At 37.5% G+C, this 20,808-nt stretch overlaps 1 protein-coding gene across 1 annotated transcript in view; it reads left to right on the top strand.

Moving 5' to 3' along the window:
• The first annotated feature begins 4,312 nt into the window (after positions 1-4,312).
• LOC148852036 (magnesium transporter MRS2-F-like) overlaps positions 4,313-20,808 on the top strand; it is a 29,819-nt gene continuing 13,323 nt past the window's right edge. The window contains exons 1-3 of the mRNA XM_088944105.1: positions 4,313-4,983; positions 5,203-5,421; positions 13,285-13,413. Of these exons, the coding sequence (XP_088800231.1) occupies positions 4,600-4,983; positions 5,203-5,421; positions 13,285-13,413 (732 nt within the window). The 5' untranslated portion in view covers positions 4,313-4,599. The remainder of the gene's footprint in view (positions 4,984-5,202; positions 5,422-13,284; positions 13,414-20,808) is intronic.

The following is a 20,808-nucleotide window of genomic DNA, read 5'->3' on the forward strand; positions in this document are numbered from 1 at the left end:
AATTTGATTGTTTGGTTCAACCACAAGTTAAAAACATTGATATAAAATACAAAAAGCTACGTTTTTAAAATTGAAAGCAACAAATCAACGTGTACCCCATGCTTTGATTACTTGTCTTTATTGGCACGTGATCTATTGTGAAAACAAGTCTATGAATCTAGTTGTATAATCAGTCACAAGTGAACTTGTTGTTGTTTTGTACAACAATAGAATGATGATGGTGATGCATCATCGTATTTTTATTTTATACAACAAATTGGCCAAATAAAATTACCACATGCACCACCATTTGATAAGATGTTGCATCATCATCACCTAGCTATTAAATGCATTTATATTACTATTAAAATTATGAATGAGGTTCCAAACATTTGTATTTTTTCTTAACTAAAATACCCTATTTTTGAATTTGACACATTTCTATTATGAAGGTAGAAAATATAATTTACATTGTGATGTTTTAGTTATTTCTTCTCAATAAAATCTATATTTAAGGTATTAGCTCTCAATTTCCCTTACTAAATTCTATATTTAAAGTATTTTTATTTATTACTATTTAATTTCACTAATTTTCATTGAAAAAGATCATTAATTATATTTATAATCTATAATTTTGGTGCTATAAAAACTTGTGTTTTTAAAATTACATAGAGATGAAATTGTAATTTGATGTAGGTGGTAGGTTGGCAGTTTAACGAAGAAGGTCGTTTGATTGTTGATCAATCCATTAAAAGGATTTGAAGCAAATTAAGTATTTAGGTTGGAAAGCAACAAATCTGCTAGTATATCATGCTTTAATTAATTATTTTTACATTGGCTTTAATTTTATTATTGTTGTTGTTGTTGTTGTTATTGTCATCATCGTTTAAACTTGTCATGTGCAATAATAGAAGTATTAGTAGTAATAATAGTAGTACAACAGAAACCAACATTAGTAAAATGAGGATGATGCATCAACATCCTATTTTGTAGAGTAAATTGGTAAAATGAAATTGCTATGTGCATCATCAGTTGATATATATGAGAATCATCACCTAATACATGCAACTATACCAATGGGGTTCCAGATTTTTGGACTTTTATTGACTAAAATATTCTATTTTTGAATTTATCCCTTTCTATTATTAACAGAAAATATAATCTGTATTGTCACTTTTTAGTTCATCTTACTGATTAAAACCTATATTTAAGGTATTAACTTTCAATCTCTCTCATTAAATTCTATATTTAAAGATTTTTTGTTAAATTCCACTGATTTCCAATGAAAACCTTCATTAATTCAATCTATAACCCATTAAACTTATATAAGTTTTTAAAATGACTTATAAATTAAGTAGTATTTTCATATAGGAGGTGAGTTAGTGTGTATCAGCCAACCGAGTCAAATCAATCAACCTATGATGTCACAATTAACTAAAATTAAAACAATAGATAAAATACATAAATTTACACGAAAAATTACAGAAATTTTGTAGTGAAAAATTGAGCATATATTTGATACTCTAAATTCATTAAGTTGTATAAATAAGAAATATTTTATTAATTATGAAAATGGAATACAGATTTTAGAATTGCCTTCAAAACAAAACTTTTTTTGTTTGAGCGACAAGTTAGTGATTTAACTATTTGGGTCAAAACATGATGTCATAATTAAATAATAAATTTTATTAATAGATAATAATATACAGTATTATGTAAAAATATATAAAATTAGGGAACACTCATCATATTAAAAAATAAAAGTCATAAACAAAAAATTATTTTTATTAATGATAGAAATGGAATATAAAATTTAAATTGGCATAGGAAAGAAACCATTTTCCATGCAAGTCTATTGCATTAACTCATGATGTAATTAAATAATAAAAATTTAAAACTAAACATATATATATATATATATAATAAATATAGAAAATACAAAATTAAAAAACTTAGCAATTTTGAAAAATATATAGGAATAAGAAAATACAAAAATTAAAATTATTTGAGTCAAATGAGTTAAACCATGATGGCATAATTAAATTTTAAAAATTGAAATTACATTGTAATACAAAAAGGTTATAGAAATAATTAGAGAATTGGTAGAAATTTTGTGAACATCTCTAGATATGTAAAATCATGTGTGCAGAACTTTTGACAATTGATACTCAATTTTTTTTTTATTTTTTAATTTTGACAAATTCATATATGTGTATATCTTTTTTCTTTCTGTTGGTAAATACAACACAATGAAAAACTACCTATGCTTGCCTAATAGATTCTCCAACCAAGGAGGTCCAAATGTTGCACATCCATTCCAACACTCATTTCTTGAGCAATAGGTAGAAATAAAGTGAGATACTTGGTTAGCAATCCTACTAATCCATCCAAAGGAGATTGAATGAAACTTGGATAATAAGGCCTTGATGTCACAAATGATTGGAAGGGCTTCATGTCTAATATGAAAGACTTGAGAATTGGGAAGCACGATTAGATCTTTGGAGTTAGACTTAACAACCAAAGAAGTAATTCCACAATTAATGACTTAAGCCAGATGCCTTCTAAAGGCAAGCACTTCCAAAGTGAGAACTAAAGAGGGGCAAGCTCTAGAACCTCTAACACAAATCATATCTCATGATGAGGAATGAAGGATAAAGGCAATCAAAGCTCTAGACTTGGTGCTAAGAGAAGCTTCTGCATTCAATTTAACAAAACCACAAGGGGATGCATCTTGGCCGTAAATTGATGTCAAATTCATGGGAAGGATGTAATTTATAGGGGGGGATCTACTAGTAGACCATGGGGGGTTGGAATTCAGAATTCTACATTGAGTTGTAGTGTACTTAACCCTAAAGAAAATTGGATGACACTCAAAGGGAATTTGCCCTTTTACATTCCACTTAATGGTGGTTAATGATTTTGTACTAAATTGGCACATTTTGAAAGTTCAGGTAGTGGATTGACACGTTTTAGAAGTTTAGATGCTGAATTGGTACATTTTAAAGTTCAGAGACCAAAGTGAGACTAGCCCAAAATATAGGGTACTTATATACAATTTTCCCTTTTTTTCTGTTTTGTTTTGAAAAAATTTCATTATCGTTGAGATATAGGGAAAGGTGGACTACCTCCCCATATTATACTTTAGATAATAGTTAATAAAATTTTATGATGACATCCCTCCACCTGAATAAACCCAAGTCCCAAGTGTATACAGGGATCAATGTTTTTTAATTTTAATTTTTTTTTTATGAAATTGGAGATTACCATTCATTTAGAAAGTTTTTGTACTAAGCTACCAAGAAAGTAGGAGGGGTATCTACAAAACAAACCTCCTTATCCCCTCTTTGGGCCCATTTTGCAATTTCATGGGCTAACGAGTGTTTTTTTTTTTTTTTTCTCTAGAGATGTAATTAAAGAATGCCTTTACTTGGGCTGAACAGAACAAAATATGGTTCACCACTTTCTCTAGAGATGTAATTAAAAAGTCTTTTTTATCTTTTTAATTACCAAGGAAAGCCAACATCGCAGTAACAGTCTCCTGGATTGAAGCACCAACCAAATTCAAAACGTAAGGCATAGGAGAGGCAAACCAAATTGCTCTTGCAAACGAATAGTTAAAGAAAAAAAAAAAGGTGAAACACCGATTCAATCTCAGTTTTACAGAAAACACAAGAAGAAGAAATAGAAAACCCCTCAGTCTCCAAAGGAAAATTTTATACCTAGGAAGAATAGGCGAAAACCAAACTAATTTTATTAGAGACAAAGAAGTTAAGAGTTTAACACTAATTTTCTGTGGGAAGTGAATCTTGCTCTTCCAACGCTTGGTTTTTAAGAGCTGCACCGAAAGGGAACTTTCCTTGTTTAAGAAAGACCAGGCTACCTTCCATGTTTCCACAACAAATTCCTTCGAATTTTGTCCACTTTAGCTCGAAGCATAAACATAGACATGAGATGGTTTGGGACAACTTGGATGGATGACAGTTTTAGTGAAGATTAGTTTTCCCACCTGAGAAAGATTTGTAGCCTTCCAATTATTTAGTTTGATCTCCCAAGTGATCCGCTCTATCTCCTCGCCAATTCCCTCGACTTTGCCAAAATTTGCAATTATGTTGCATATCAACGTTTATGAATCACTGGGCATTCTCGCCTCCCGGCATAAAAAATAATAAATAAAAAAAAAAAAAATCCTTTATCTAGAATCTAGATGGTTGTGACTTGTCCCAGTACCAGAATCTTTGCCCTTTTTACACGTGTAAGTGAAAACGTGGCCTTCGTAATACCTAAACTACCCTCACGATATATTTTAAATACCACAGAACGCAAAACAGAACTTGACGGATAACGACCGGTAAGAGATCGTCCGTACCCGCCAACATAAATCCTCATGGAGTTGACTACATACAACAGAGACAAGAAGCTTTGAAGACACTACTGCACGAATAGGCGAATAAAGTGTCAAAAGAATAAAAGATAGAGTAAAGGAGGTCTGGATCTGGACCAGTTAAGTCCAAAACCTACGTGTCTCTTGTAACAAATTGCAAGCTTTGACTCCAAATCCTCAGAATGAAGATGCAAACTTATCTTCTTCACCGCACAAACCAACCTTAGCAATCCAACCGGATGACAGGACTAGAACTCTACACAGCCCCACCAGCACCGCCTCCGCCTCCTTTGCCACCGGCGCCGAGGCGGAAGGGTGCCGGCATTAGGGCATGGCTCGTTGTGTCTGAATCTGGACAGTCTCACTTGGAGGAGGCTGGAAAGCATTCCATCATGCGACGGACTGGACTCCCGGCGCGTGATTTGAGGATTCTTGATCCTGCGCTTTCGTACCCCTCGACTATACTTGGGAGAGAGAGGGCGATTGTTGTGAATTTGGAGCATATCAAGGCGATTATCACTGCGACGGAGGTGTTGGTGCTGAACTCGCAGAATCCGGCCGTTGCTCCTTTCGTTGGTGATCTTGAATCCCGTCTTGCCAACTTCAATGTGGCACATCCGGGGGTGAGTTTTTTCTTTCTTTCTTTTTTTTCTTTTCTTTTTTTTTTTTTTTTTTTTTCTGGAGTGTATTGTTTCTCAATTCTATGGAATTTGTTCAATTTGGTTTTGGCAGAAAATTGTTCTCCTTTGGTTAATTCTAGATTTTTTTTTTTAATTTTTATTTCTGTGGACTCAATTAAATTTCTGTAAGAAGGCAGTGATGCTGAATTGGAAGTTTCACAGATGGATGCAGACGACTCGCCCACTATTTCTTCTTCCCATAATTCTTCTCAACAGCCCTATGACAATTCTAAACGTACAGAAGTCATTCCAATAAATGGTAGTGACGGTCCCCTGCGTACAGAGGACATGCCAAAAGTGGATGGCCCGAAGGTGTTGCCTTTTGAGTTCAAGGCACTTGAAGCTTGCCTTGAATCTACTTGCAGGTGCCTAGAATCCGAGGTATATACTACACTTCTTTAATAAGTATTGTTTCTTCACAATTTTCACTGGTCTTCCCTTTGAATTGACAAGTAAGAACAGAAAGCTAAGACTTCTTTCTTCCCATTATAGAATACAGTGGTTATGTCCTTTTTAATGTTGAATACCGATTACTTCTGAAACTTCTTCCCTCAAGGTCTTACTACAGTTATCTGTTTGATACCATATAAACCATAGCTGTAGTTGACTAGTTTTGTGCTGAAAGCATCAGGTGGAAACCTGCCATTGTAATATTTTGAACTTGAAGAAACAAGGAAGTATTTAAATAGACTCTTATTGATTTTTTTCTCTTGTCTTTTGCTTAGACTCTGAAAAATATACAAACTCTTATTGCTTTTTAAGTTCAACTTATTGTGAATATTCTAACCATCACATATATCATGTACCTATGTACCAATTATTGATTCTTTAACCAAAGTAAGTAAAAAACAATATGCAAAATATTATGTGCAGAAGTTCATTAAGCAGTACTAAAATTTGTAGGCATGTCAGTAGAAGTTCAGGACTGTTATCAGTCTTGAACCCTAATGGATTTCAGGATCGAAGATAAGAAGAAAAGTAAGAGGAAAGAAGAGGAAGAGGGAGGAGAAGCAGTAGAACACAAGGGTTGAAAGGAGGAGCAGGAGCTTAATGTTCTGCCACCGCCACTTTAATTAATATTTATAGGTTATGCTCATTACATGGAAATGACAGATCTGCCCTTAGTCTTTACATAACAAACAGAGCAAAAAATAAGACTGAAATAAATAACAACTGAAACAACTAAATGACCAATAGCTAACCCTAGGCAGACTAGAACATCTTCTACCCTACGAACACAGTGGGACCGTAGCTGTGGGACCCACATCAGTGTTCTCTACACTCCCCCTCAAGTTGGGAATAAATGTTTATCATTTCCAACTTGGATAGATTTGCCTCTAGCTTCTTCCGTGATACAGCTTTGGTAAGGATATCTGCCAGTTGCATATTGGAGGTGATGTATGGGAGACACACTTCTTGTGATGAGACCCTCTCTCGTACAAAGTGTCGATCAACTTCAATATGTTTAGTCCTGTCATGCTGCACTGGGTTGTGTGCTATATTAATAGCCGCTTGATTATCACAATACAACATCAGGGGCTTCTCATACTCAACCCAATTCCTCAAGTAGTGATCTCAGCCAAAGAATTTCAGCCACTCCATTAACCATTGACCTGTACTCAGCTTCAGAATTGGATCGGGAGACAACACTCTGTTTCTTACTCCGCCAAGAAACCAGGTTACCTCCCACAAGAGCACAATATTCAGAGGTAGACCTTCTGTCATCAACACTCCCAGCCCAATCGGCATCCGTATAGACTTCCACCTTCATGTGGTCATTGTTCTTGAACAGTATACCTCTACCTGGGCATCTCTTCAAGTATGCTAGTATTCTTTCTGCTGCTAGAAGGTGCGTGGTTCTAGGAGAATGCATGTACTGACTAATAACACTAACGGCATAACTAATGTTTGGTCGGGTAAGGCATAGATATAGGAGCTTTCCCACTAACCGCTGGAACATAACTTTGTCTTCAAGCAGCTCCCCACTCTCTGCACTAATCCTGTGGTTCTGTTCAATGGGTGTATCTGCAGGTTCGACACCTAGCTTTCCAGTTTCAGTCAAGAGATCTAACACATATTTCCTCTGAGAGACAAAGATCCCCTGTTTAGATCTAGCAACCTCAATACCCAAAAAATACCGTAGTGTACCTAGATCTTTCACCTCAAACTCTTAATGAAGGGGCTGTTTGAGGGGCTCAATCTCATGGTTGTCATTTCCTGTCACCACAATATCATCAACATAAATTGCAAGTAGTGTCAGTGACGACTCCACCCTCTTGATGAACAGTGTATGATCTGACTGGGCCTGTACAAAACCGAACTTCCCAAGGGCTAGTCTGAATCTGTCGAACCAAGCTCTAGGTGACTGCTTCAAACCATACAATGCATTTTTAACATCCATTTGGTACAAAGGCCAAGTGTAGCTTGCTGCGAGAGATAATAGAACCCGAATGGTGGTCATCTTGGCTACCGGGGCAAATGTCTCCAAGTAATCTATACCATAAGTCTGAGTGAACCCTTTTGCAACTAGCCGGGCTTTGTACCTCTCAATGGAACCATCCGCATTGTGCTTCACAGTAAATACCCACCTGCATCCAACTGGTTTCTTTCCTCTGGGCAAGTCAACTAGCTCCCAGGTATTATTTTTCAACAGGGCATCCATTTCAACTTGCATTGCACCTCTCCACTCTAGGACTGATAGGACTTCTTGCACTGTTCTCGGAATAGGGACATCAGCAACGGAGGTGAGATAGGACCTGTAGGAGGGAGATAGGCGATCATAGGACAAAAACTAGGAGATGCAGTGGGCTGTAGATGTGGTGCAATGCCGTTTTCCTTTACTGAGGGCAATGGGAAGGTCAAGGTCATCTGTAGAGGGTGAGGTAGCAACAATGGAAGGAGTCTCTGTTGGCCCTGGGACTGTAATATTTGGACTTGGAGCTACAGAAGAGATTGGAGCTGGCTGGAACTGCTGATGACCGGGATCAACCTGCTTGCATCGCTTATGATAGACTCTCAACTCCCGATCCCTTTGACCACCCTCACTATTACAGCCCTCATCACCAATTGGAATAGGTAAGGGGACAATCCCAAAGGTATTAACCCTGTCCTCACTGCACTCCCCCTGAAGAAAAGGACCCAAATCTCCACGCTTACTACTCTCCCCTTGAGGAGAGACCCGAGAATAGTAGGGTGTCTCCTCAAAGAAAGTGACATCCATGGATACAAACTTCTTCCCTGAGACAGGATCATAACAACAATAACCCTTTTGAGTTTGTGCATAACCAAGAAAGATGCATTTGGAGGCCTTGGGTTGAAACTTGGAGTGATGGGGACCAAGAAGCTGAACAAAACAGGTACAACCAAATGTCTTGAGGGGAATAGTGAACAACTCCTCATTGGGGTATAGAAAGGAAAAAAGAGGTTTTATATCAAGAACCCGAGAAGGAATTCGATTAATAAGAGATATCGCCGTAAGGATAGCATCACCCCAGAAGCGAATAGGGACATTGGAGGTAAACATAATACTTCTAGCCACCTCCAAGATGTGCCTATTCTTCCTCTCTACAACCCCATTCTGTTGAGGTGTATGAGGGCACGTGCTCTGGTGGATAACCCCATGATTAAGGAGGTACGATGCCAATGGCTTAGCAAAGTATTCCTTTGCATTATCAGATCTAAGCACTTTTATCCTGGCATCAAACTGGGTTAGGATCATTTGGTGGAAGTTTTGGGTCAGGGCAGACACTTCATCTCGTGATCGTATAAGATAAACCTAAGAAAACCGGGTGTGGTCATCAACAAATAACAAAAAATACCTGTACCCACCCATAGAAGGAATGTGATATGGCCCCCAAACATCAGTATGCACAATATCAAAAGAACTATTACTCGTTTTATTACACAATGAATAAGAATTTCTACAATGTTTAGCAAACTCACAACTTTCACATTTCAACTGAGATGACTCAACAGACTCAAACAAAGTAGGAAACAGACTCTTCAAGGACCGAACGGATAAATGACCCAATTGGTTATGCCACAACATAACCGGACTCACAACCTGAGAAACAAGTAACTTCTTATCCACTGACTCTTCCCGACATGAACTCTCCCCGAGCAGATAGATCCCATTCGTCTCACAGCCAGTCCCAATCACCTTCTTCGTCTCCATGTCCTGAAAAACACATCGGTCAGGAAAGAAAGTTACTGAGCAATTCAAATGTTTGGTAATACTACTAACGGAAATGAGGTAAGTATCCAGTTTATGAACATGCAAGACAGAGGACAAGGATATAGTATCTGATAGTTTGATGTCACCCTTGCCAGAAATAGGGACAAGAGAGCCATCAGCTATAGATACTTTATCCCTACCAGAAGATAAGTGATAAGTAGTAAACAAAGAGGGCAAGCTAGTCATATGGTCGGAGGCACCTGAATCTATTACCTAACACGGTTTAGTAGTACCTGGAGCGGAGGCATGGTAGGCTGAGGCTCGAGTACCTGAGTGTGCAAAGGCCGGTGTGGCCGGAGCTGATGATGACTGCGGTAACTGAGCTGAACTGCCAACTTCCTTCTCCAATTGTATTAGAGCAGCCCGAACTGCAGCTAAGGTCTCTAATGGTGTGCCTCTTGTGCCAGATAAGGATGTTGAATCAGTAGTCATAGCCACATGAGCATTACCCCTTTTATTTCTCAACTTTGCCGGGACCAAATGTGGATGCAGCTTCCAACATGTTTCTTTTGTGTGTTTAGGTTTCTTGCAATGCTCACACACCACATCCCTTTTATCTTCCTTCTTTCTGTCCCTCTCTGAATCACCCTCTGTTTTGGGTTTGACAACTACCAAGGCAGGTGTAAGCGGCTGAGGTTGCATCATGACTTTCCTCCTGGTCTCTTCACTGTGCACTAAGGAGTATGCCTGAGAGAGGGTCACACTATCTCTGGTCAAAATCTGCTGCCTCACAATATCATATTCTGAATTCAGTCCTGCCAGGAACTCAAACACTCTTTTTGTCTTGATGTGCTTTCTATGTATCTGAGCATCTTTGGGACTCTCCCACTCAAGAGTCTCTAAGTGATCAATCTCATGCCACAGGGACTTCAAGGTAGAGAAGTAGACCGACACCGGTTTCTCTCATTATTTAAGGGCATTCACCTCACATTTCAACTCATATGCTCTGGTAACATTAAGGGGTTGGGAGTAAGTCTCTTTCATCACATTCCATATCTCCTTGGTTGTCTTTGCCCATAAGTAATTTTGGATGATATGGGGCTGCATAGAATTCCAGAGCCATGTCATAACCAAGTAGTTTTCTTGGACCCACTTGGTATACATAGGGTCTCCCTTGGAAGGTTCTGCCACATCTCCCAAGAGATACCCTACTTTGCCCCTTCCCCCAATAGCCATCATGGCTGAGTGGGCCCATTCCAAATAGTTTGATCCATCAAACTTTACGGTTGTAATCTGAAAACCTGTCTCAGAACCACCACCATAACTGCTGTTCCCAAAATTGCCTTCTGCCTGATTCTTAAACTCCATTTTGGTCAAGAACCAGAAGTCTCAAAATTATGGTTACTACAGTCAAAACCAGCACTAGGACTCCCAACAACAGTCACAAAATTAGTATAGAACCAATCTGTACTCACGATAGACGTGCATGAAATATGTATAAGACTGACCTGAAATCAATAACCACACACAACAGCAACAGTCCGAACTGTTTTCACCCCTTTAGAAGTGTTCGAACCCCCAAAAGAAAACTGAAAAACAGTTTGAAGAGCAATCTGATATGCTGAAGCCAATTTGAGGTTTTAATCAGTCCTAAGAGCCGTACACTCCAGACAGTACCGTACGGATAAGGTTTGTATTAGGGTTAATATGAAACCCTAAAACTGATCAATGTTGAGGAGAACTATTAGGGTTTGCCGCAGGGATAAGATCACAAGGTTCGACCTAATACTAGGGTTTGCCGCAGGGATAAGACAAAACCCTAGAGAATAGAGAGATAAAACCCTAGAGTGGTTCGACCACCCTTGCTGGATAGGTTCAACCTATCTTTTCTGATGTTACTTCTTCAGAAAATAAAAGACTTACAATAGGATGCAGTTCGCTGCCTACCAAGGTTACTCGAACCCTAGCCTTCTCCGATTCTTCCTGATCACCAACTCGCTGCAACTGTGGCACTTCTTCAAACAGCTGCTAATCCTCTGGAGATCTCCAAGAACCAGTCAACGAATTCTGCTTTCTCAGCTTCCAGCCTTAGATGGTTCTCATGTGGCCGGCTGGACTAGACTCACATGAGAAGCCCTAGCTCTGATACCAAGTAGAAGTTCAGGACTGTTATCAGTTTTGAACCCTAATGGATTTCAGGATCGAAGATAAGAAGAAAAGTAAGAGGAAAGAAGAGGAAGAGGGAGGAGAAGTAGTAGAACACAAGGGTTGAAAGGAGGAGCAGAAGCTTAATGTTCTGCCGCCGCCACTTTAATTAATATTTATAGGTTATGCTCATTACATGGAAAGGACAGATCTGCCCTTAGTCTTTACATAACAAATAGAGCAAAAAATAAGACTGAAATAAATAACAACTGAAACAACTAAATGACCAATAGCTAACCCTAGGCAGACTAGAACATCTTCTACCCTACGAACACAGTGGGACCGTAGCTGTGGGGCCCACATCAGTGTTCTCTACAATGTTATATTAGTAGAAAACTAGTTTTACAAGTGATACAGATACATTCATTAAGAGTCCATGAGTTGTATAATATTCAATAAAATGTTTCTAGATGTTCCTTTGACATGTCTATGATTCTTTTAGAGTTCTTTGTATATGTGTGTTGGAACTGTTCTTATGGTTGTGAATGGGAACGGAATTGTAAAGATGGGCTCAGGTTCAATACGACATTGGTTGAAAAAAAAGATGTGTTCAAGATATATAGTGTGAGCTTGTCTTATACTACCAATCCTTGGCCCAGATAAAGGAGTAATGTTCTGTCAGGTCGACAGCTGTACTAAAACTTTTACGAAACTCTTATGGTCATGGATCCTGAATTGTCTTTTTCTGTTCATGCATCATGCTAGGTCATTTATTGGAAGTGACACATTATACCTCAACCTGAGAGTGATGAGAAGAATGCAATGGCAAGACATGATTCATGGAATAGCCACCATATCATTAGCTCCTTCTACAGTTTAGAGACCCCAGTTTGTGTGTTCCTCTGAAGTTTGAAACCAAGATCACCTTCTGTCAACATTTAATGCTTTTTGTTACCAAAAAAGAGGAAAGAAAATCAAATATAGGAAAATTGAATTTAGAGATTTACTACAGGGATTATAGCTTTGCAAGCGATTGAATTTGAGCAGAATTATGGTGGAAGGTGACTCCTGAATTTTAACAGGATGGCTTAAACAGGGGGCACAAGGCAAGTGGCAGGCATACTGTGAGCGAAACTAAAAATCTAGTTAGAGAGTTGGGTGTCGTTTGGAATTGGACTAACGGATCTGTTAACATGGTAGCTGACTTAACTTGCAAGGCTAGGAGTCATCAGGGAAGCTCTGATTTGGGGAGTAATCATGTAAGGGGAGGTTCATGCAATTTGGGTTTTGGTAGCTTATGCTAGCCTAATCCTTGTATATATTGTAATTATTCTGTACAGATTTCAATAAATATTACTGTTACCTATAAAAATAAATAATAAAGGAAAACTCATAATGCTGGAGTGGTGATCATCAAGAGTCCTCAATGAAGTAAAGTGGAATTTGGCTTAAGCATGACATTTTGGGAATAACTCAGCAAGCTGAGGTGTTTTCTTAATTGTTATCTGGTTTGATATATTAAAGCACTCATGGGTTTACCGGGGCAGAGCTGGAACCTAGAGATAAATATCTGTGTAGTTAAACTGAAGCCAAATAAGCTTTAGCTGTAGTACAACTTTAGCAAAAGAATGACAGCTTAGTTCATCAAGTAGGAGAAAATATGCCAAGACAAGAACTCTTAGGTTGAGTTATAGTTGTATTTTGTTTTTGGCAGGTTAATTGGATTGGAATTTGTATCAATGGTTACTAACTATGCAAGTTGGCAGATTTCAAGGATGACTAAGCATTCTGACCTTGATTTTTTTTTTTATTCCTGAATGTAATATTTTGTTTTAATTAAGTAATATTAATTAGTTCTAAGTTTGTTTATGCTGTATGGATCAGTTACGTTGTTTTAAACTATTTGTTTATGTATATTGGAACAGACTTCTACATTGGAACAAGAGGCATATCCTGCTTTAGATGAATTGACTTCTAAGATCAGCACACTTAATCTCCAGCGTGTTAGACATATAAAGAATCGCCTTGTTGCATTATCTGGGAGAGTCCAGAAGGTGAGATTTATACAGACATACACACAGACATGTATGTCAACATCTGTTTTGTAGTTTGGAGTAATTCGAGTCCCAAAAATGAATTATAAGCATATGGATAGTTCACAATTTTTCTTCCTCTTTGTCCATGAACATTAATTGTTTGACTTAACGGCATGAGAAAAGGACAATACACTCACATTCTGGAAGCTCCTCCTTTTTTTTTTTTTTTTTTTCGTTTTGGTCAAGGATGTGTATCAATACTATATTTTTATCAAGATGAAAGGTTATGAGTATGATATTTGAGAACTCCAAAAGAAATGTGAAGGGAAATTCCGGTTACAATAACTTTACCATTCTGGTTGGTCTTGAGAACTACTAGGTGAGAAAACATCTGAAGCAATTATGCTCTATGCCTTGCATAGAATGCTCCTGTAAAGGCATATGATTCTTACACTGACAGGCCTTATGGAGTTATGAATTCAATTGATCTATTCAATTATGTATCTTCTGGATCTTGATTTTATCAAAGATCCTTTTGATTTGAAGACACCAAATTCAGTTTGTATCCAATGAAAGAACACAGGGTCCGATTAAGTTTGTATATTCCCTTGTTAGCTTTAGAGCTTGATGTCTGGTTTAAAATCTATTACTCCTGAGATCATTAATTCAACACTCAAAACAATTTAGCTAAGACTTAAAAGGTTATTACTAACAATTAAACATATATAAGATGCCTTTAGAAATGGATGCCAGTGTATATATATATCAAACTGGTATGGAAGATGCCTTTAATAACTTCCTCACAAAGGGGATTATTTCAGACACATAACTAGGACTTTGAGCTGGAACTTCTCCCATTTGTAGAGGATGAAAAGGCTAACATGTACAATACTTTTGGTTCCCAAACTATATTGTCACTTGTAAGATTCCTAAGCCATTTAGATCTCTTCTCTAAATAAACCAACTAGAAAACCTATTCCCATATATGGGTTTGACCCAAGTAATCATCTCTTTAGTTTACATCAAAGTACTAAAGTTTTCTTATTTTTGCCATTTCGTCCTTTTTGTGCCAAACAATTTCCGATTGCTCTTTGGATTGCTCTCATATTTCAAAGACCCTTGATCTACAACATTTGGTTCAACATAAGTTGGTAAACCTGAGGTACACTAATGAAAATGAGGTATCATCGTGGGTTTTTTCTAAGCTTCTTTATTTCAGGAAGTTTCTAAGGGTTTCTTTCGAAGGCATGGATGAGGAGACAAAAGCTTTGTTGGTGGTAATTGAAAGTAGACACTTGATGGAAAAAGGAAGAAGAACAAGAGGTAATCCAAAGAGCTTCTTCGTCTGACCTGGGCTTTAAACGACTATGTTGGGAGTGGAAATTGAAACAATAGAGCTTTTAGACGATATTCCATGGAGAATTTAAGATTAATTTCTTGGAATGTTAGTGGTCTTGGCTTTGGTTGAAGGAGAATGGTGGTTTCGATTTTTTTTGAAGGAAAGGAAGTCAAACATTCTTTTATTACAAGAAACTAAACTCCAGAATTTCATTTTCAGAGAAGTGAGAAGTTTTTGGTGTTTTGGTCCTTGTGACACTAGCTAACCATTCTAGTGGTTAACATGGTTAGTGGGATTGCTCTTCTTTTGAACTCGAGTTGCTTCAAGCTTTTGAACCAAGTAGTTGGAAAGTTTTCAATTTCAGTAAAGCTCCTTTAGATCCCTTTCAACTTTTCTCTTTCAATGACAGGTGTGTATGGACCCATTGGCTCTAGCTTAAAAGAAGCCTTTTGGGAGGAACTTGATGGGGGTAAGAAGTGTTTAGGATGGACCTTGGTTAATTGGTGGAGATTTCAGTGTCATCCTCAAGATGGAGGATAAAAGGCTGCACAAGAACATTTAGGGGTATGAGAATTTTCTTTGATTTCTTGTAAAAATGGGAGATGCTCGATTTGCCTTTGGCATGGGGTTCTTAGACTTGGTCCAACAATCAAGAGCAGCCTTCTCTGGTATGGCTGGACAGGAGACTCCTCTCCCCTTGCTTACAAGTTTAGATAATTCACGTTGGACAATGCAATTGAATACTTTAAGAACACCTTGAACGCATTCTTTGAAAATCAAGGGACTTTACACTAATCCTCTTGTAGTTACACTCCACAACAGAATGGGGTAGCAGAGAGGAAGAATAGACATCTTATGGAGACATCCCATGCTTTATCGTTTCAGCACAAGGTTCCCAAGAAGTATCTGTCTCATGCAGTGCTCACTGCATCATATTTGATAAATAGGATGCCATCTGGGATACTTGGGTTGAAAACCCCTTTCTCTATTCTTTGTCCTAATGGTCCCGTGTTTTCTTTACCGTCAAAATTCTTTGGTTGTGTCCATTTCATTCATGTTAAGGATCCAAAAAGAACTAAGTTGGATGAAAGGGCAATTTGGGGAGTTTTTTTTGTGTTATTCACTCACACAAAAACGATACAAGTGCTTTGATTTGCATAGAAAGAGGAAATTTATCACCAAGGATGTTACCTTTTGTGAGTCATAGTCTTTCTTTGAACCTTCCCAGAATCCTCTTAAGGGGGAGAATTGTGGGGTGGAAGAGAATTCCTCTGAAGTTAATCCGTTTGTTTATGCTTCCATCGTGTCTTCTTCCCTTCCATCTTCTCCTCTTGCTCCTTAGTGTTTTGATCATGGCCCTTGTCCTAACTCACAAACCTAAGATTATTAGATTGCTCCTGCTCCCACTATTCAAGATGATGAAGTGGCTCCTACTACAGAAGTTGACAAGATGGTTGAGAGGGAGATGGGTGTGTATTGGAGGAAAAGGAAGAGAGGTGCATTAGTTGATGACTACAACCAAATAGATATGCCTTTGAAGCTGGACAATGTAATATCCTTATTACTTCTGACTCAAAATTGAATCTTCCCATTGCTTTGTGGAAACCCACTCGGTCTTGTACCCTTCACCCTATAAATAAGTTTGTTTCTTATTCTCATTTTGTCCCCAACATATTATTCCTTTGTTTCTGCCTTGTCTTCCATTTCCACTCCTAGGTACTAAGAGGCAGTTGCTGACCCTAAATGGAGGGAAGCAATGGATGAAGAAATGAGAGAAGCATTAAAGGCTAGTACTTGGGAAGTGATGGATCTACTAGTTGGAAAGAGCACTATTGAGTGTAAATGGGTGTATGCTGTGAAACATAATGCTGATGGATTAGTAGAGAGATATAAAGCAAAGTTGGTGGTAAAGGGATTTACACAGGAGGGCATTGACTATACAAAGACCTTTGCTCCAGTTGCCAAGTTGAACACCATATGGGTGTTACTGTTCTAGCAGCTAACTATAGCTGGGAATTGCAGCACTTAGATGTCAAGAATGCCTTTTCGAATGAAGATCTTCAAGAGGAGGTCTATATGGATCCTCCACAGGGGTATAACATGAATGGAAACGTATACTGCTTGAGGAGAGCCTTGTATGGATTTAAGCAATCACCTAGGGCTGATCACACACTATTCTATAGAAAAAGAGGAGAGAAACTGTGGAAAATAAAGAGGAAGAGAAGAAGAAATAAAGAGGGAGAGAAGAAGAAAAACTTCTGTATTGATAATGTGTTGATAAAACATGTTGAGCATACAACTTAAATAAGAAAAGATAGGAGAGACAAACTCCTAGAATCTCTCTCAATTAGGGATTGATTAAATCTTTCCCTTAATCCTAGGATATGACTTTCCTAATTTTATTCAAATCTAATCTATCCTAAATTTATTCAAATCTGTAATCAATCAAATCAAAGCTTTCTAAATTTGCAGCAAATCATATCTTTCTTAATTTGCCGCAAATCATATCTTGCCGACAGAAACTATCAGCATTGATTTCTAATGTGGATGACATGGTGGTGATAGGAAATGGTTCAAAAAGAGATCAAAAGACTTAAGAAGCTTTTGGTCTTTGAGTTTGAGATAAAAGACTTGAGACCTCTAAGGTACTTCTTGGGAATAGAGGTTTTCTTCACAAACCAGAATTTTCATCCGAGATGTTGAGATTCCATAACTTTTATGTTTTCTTCACAAACCAGAATTTTCATCCTTTTGTACAAGATGTACTTTGAGCCCTAGAAAACTTGGTTGGTCCCTAGAACCATCCATTCAAACTCTATCTACAAAACTTCATTGAAAATTTTCAATCCTTGATCTATTTTTCTCATTTCAGATTTCTTCACTGTTTTTGGACAAATATGCAACTCTTGCAATCAAACCTTGTAAACCCTTCCTATTAACCTATTTATACATATAGTCCTAAAATCATACTTAAATCCTTCCTAACCCACCATTATCCTCCTAGATTCATCCTTCAGTAATTCGGTTCAGTCCTCCATTAATTGGTTTAGTTGGTCCTATATCACTCGGCCCGGATATGTTTCTCTTTTGTTCACTTCTAAAATTGAAAAATTTCGCATTCGCATGCATCTTTTTGTGCCAAACCATCTCTGATTGCTCTCATATTTGGGCAACCCATAAATTTTCATAACCTTTCATCCCACCAAATATTATCTCAAAGTTCCATCCAGAACCCTAGATTCCATAGTTTTAAGATTTTCTTCACAAAGTCGAGCTTTTGTCTTTTGTGCAAGACATATTATTGGCCCTCGTAAATTTGTTAAGACCTTTATAGTTATCCACCCTACCTACAAAATTTCATTAAAAAATTCCAGTCCTGCTATTTTCTTTATTTTGAAGTTCTCTCAATGTTTTTATCAATCAAAATTAGAAAAAAAAGAAGTTTTTCATAATCTTGGGACAAGTTTGCAATTCTTGCAGTCAAGCCCCGAGACCCTACTAACCTAACCAATCTCTACTTTGCCTTAAAATCACCTCTTAAATCCTTCTTAGCCCATCATTGCCCGCCAAGATGCATTCATGGGCCATTCCACTCCTACATCAATTTTTATCAGAGCAGTCAGTCTTACATCAATGGTGTTGATCACAATGTCAGGGTACTTTCGTGGATGTAATTCGACACATGCCAAGCATGCCACTTGGTACATGCCTGGTCATAGTGCATGAATCTCACAAGATCAATAATGTTCCTTGCAACCTATAATGCTTGTCTTAGGTGCTAAATGTTGATGCCACTTGAAGCCTGTATTTATCTAAAAGTCATAGTGTCTGGATTCTGGAGTAGCCTTACAGTTCCTATTTCACTTAGCTGGTTTATTAAAGATTGACAGTTAATTTACTGGAAGCATCATTTTTTTTTCTGAAAAAATGGTAATGTATTAAGAAAGGAAAACTAACATCCCCACACCTATACAGCAAGTAGCCGTGCCAAAAGCTACCTCCACCTTTACAAAAAGTATTGCTTATACATTACAAAATAACAAAATAGTATTCAAAAAAGAGCTGTATGGTATATCTGTAAACAATCTGTTCATTGCAAACAAAGAATGTATTCTACCCCACAATTCCTTGACAATTGTGTCTTCTGTTCTTTTCAAGGTTTTGTATAATTTGCCATTTCATTTCATCCGCAGTCCAAAAAATTGCCAAAGGAATCACCTTCCAAACTACTTTTCCTTTTTTTCTTAGAGTTCAGCTGCCAACTAGCTAAAAATTCCACCACAGAATTTGGAAAACAGAATTGGAGTCCAAGAATGTCCAGCACTTCAACCCACAGCCTTCTAGCAAAATAGCAGTGCAAAAATAAATGATTCCAATTCCTCATTACAGAAGATGCAGCATGCTATCAATCAAAAAACCCCTCTTCACTAAGTTATCTCTAGTTGGACATGTGTTCAGTGCTTCTGTCCACACAAGAAAAGCCACCTTTGGAGCAGTTGTACACCAAACACTTTTCCATGGGAAACGACTTCCTCCACCCTCCATACTACCACAGAAGGAGTAACTGAAAACCTGCCATCCTTGCACCATCTCCATTCTCTTTTGTCAACTTCCCCTGATCTTCTTGGGATAAAAATGTAGAGCTTTTGTAGCAGATTAGTCAGTTACTCCACCTTCCAGTTCTTTAAGTTCCTCCTGAAGGGAGACCATGTTGCTGTACCATTTCAATAAGTCAGCAGATCTGCCACCCAAGCTTCTTTGTTTACAGCTAAGTCAAATAAAACAGGGTAAATCTCTTTCAACCTATTTTCTTCAAAACAGAGTTCATTCCAAAACCTTACCCTCATACCAACCCCAATTTTATATATATATTTTTTTGAAAAGGGTAAGGTATCATTAAAAGAAAAATGGCATACAAGGTGTATACAACTGAAGGTGCTGAAGAAGTCACCCGAAAGACACTAAAAACACAAATCAGCTACAAACAAGAGCCAGGCTGGGCAAAAACCTATCCACAGGTTCCAACTGTAAGTAAGATTAACATCACCTGGATCCCAGCTATTTCTCCCTTGATCATATTTCTCGTGAAAATCTCGAATACCACTTCCCTAATATAGCCTTATTGAAGAGCTTCAGGTTTCTTATTCCCAAGCCCCCACTTCTATTGCACTTTTCTCCTAGAGGAAGCCCCAGAAATCATATGGGCAATTTGTGAACTTCACATCCTATCAAATCATCCAACAAATCTGCATCTACCTCCTCACCAATAGCAAACAATTCACTCTTAAAAAGTTGATTTTCAGCCCTGAGATTGCCTCAGGCCATTTTAAAATGAAACTCAAATTTAGCATTGTATACAGGTCACCCTTGCAGAAAATAAAGTTTCATCAGCAAATTGTAAAATAAGGGACACTCCGAATCATTCAAGACATGAAAATATCTGTAAAAGCATGAAGTGAGGGGAAGTGAATTCAATTCCATTCTCACATTATGTGGACATTTTTCCTTTTTTCATTTGGTTAGAATGTTATAGCTAGGAAAAATTTCTGAGTCCCTCTGAGTCTCTTCAGTCTGAGATATGCTTAGGCCCCTTTCTGTTTTTATCTATGACATGTTTCAGTTTCAGTTTTCATAATCAGCTTCACCTTATTTGTTCAATTTGAAGTCTAGAAAGAGGTGGAGCGCTTAAAACTACATCATAAGTAGCAGGTATATTTTTTCTCAAATAATATAATTCTGAAAATACTCAGACTTTGTTGTTTATTTGAAAAACAGGAACCAATTGATGGATTGAATTTTATGACACTCTTAAGTTTGAAAATGGATGAAAAAAGTATACAAAATGGACTTTTGACCAGGTATACTGAATCATGACGGCTGCAGTTGGTGGTAGATGAGGTTTAGATGGACAGAAGGAATTCATGAGCAGCTTCTTGAACACTTATGCAGCTCTTTATTATATCATAAACGACATTTGTTTACTTCGATTTGGTCGAACTCCCTTTTAATTTTTTTCTTTATCTGTTAATAGGTCTAACTCTGCCCATTATAAATGTATCCTGTTAGCCAGTTTA

The sequence above is a fragment of the Nelumbo lutea genome, chromosome 5 (assembly GCF_056320005.1).
Source record: "Nelumbo lutea isolate HS-2025 chromosome 5, American lotus-T2T, whole genome shotgun sequence".
Lineage (NCBI taxonomy): Eukaryota > Viridiplantae > Streptophyta > Magnoliopsida > Proteales > Nelumbonaceae > Nelumbo > Nelumbo lutea.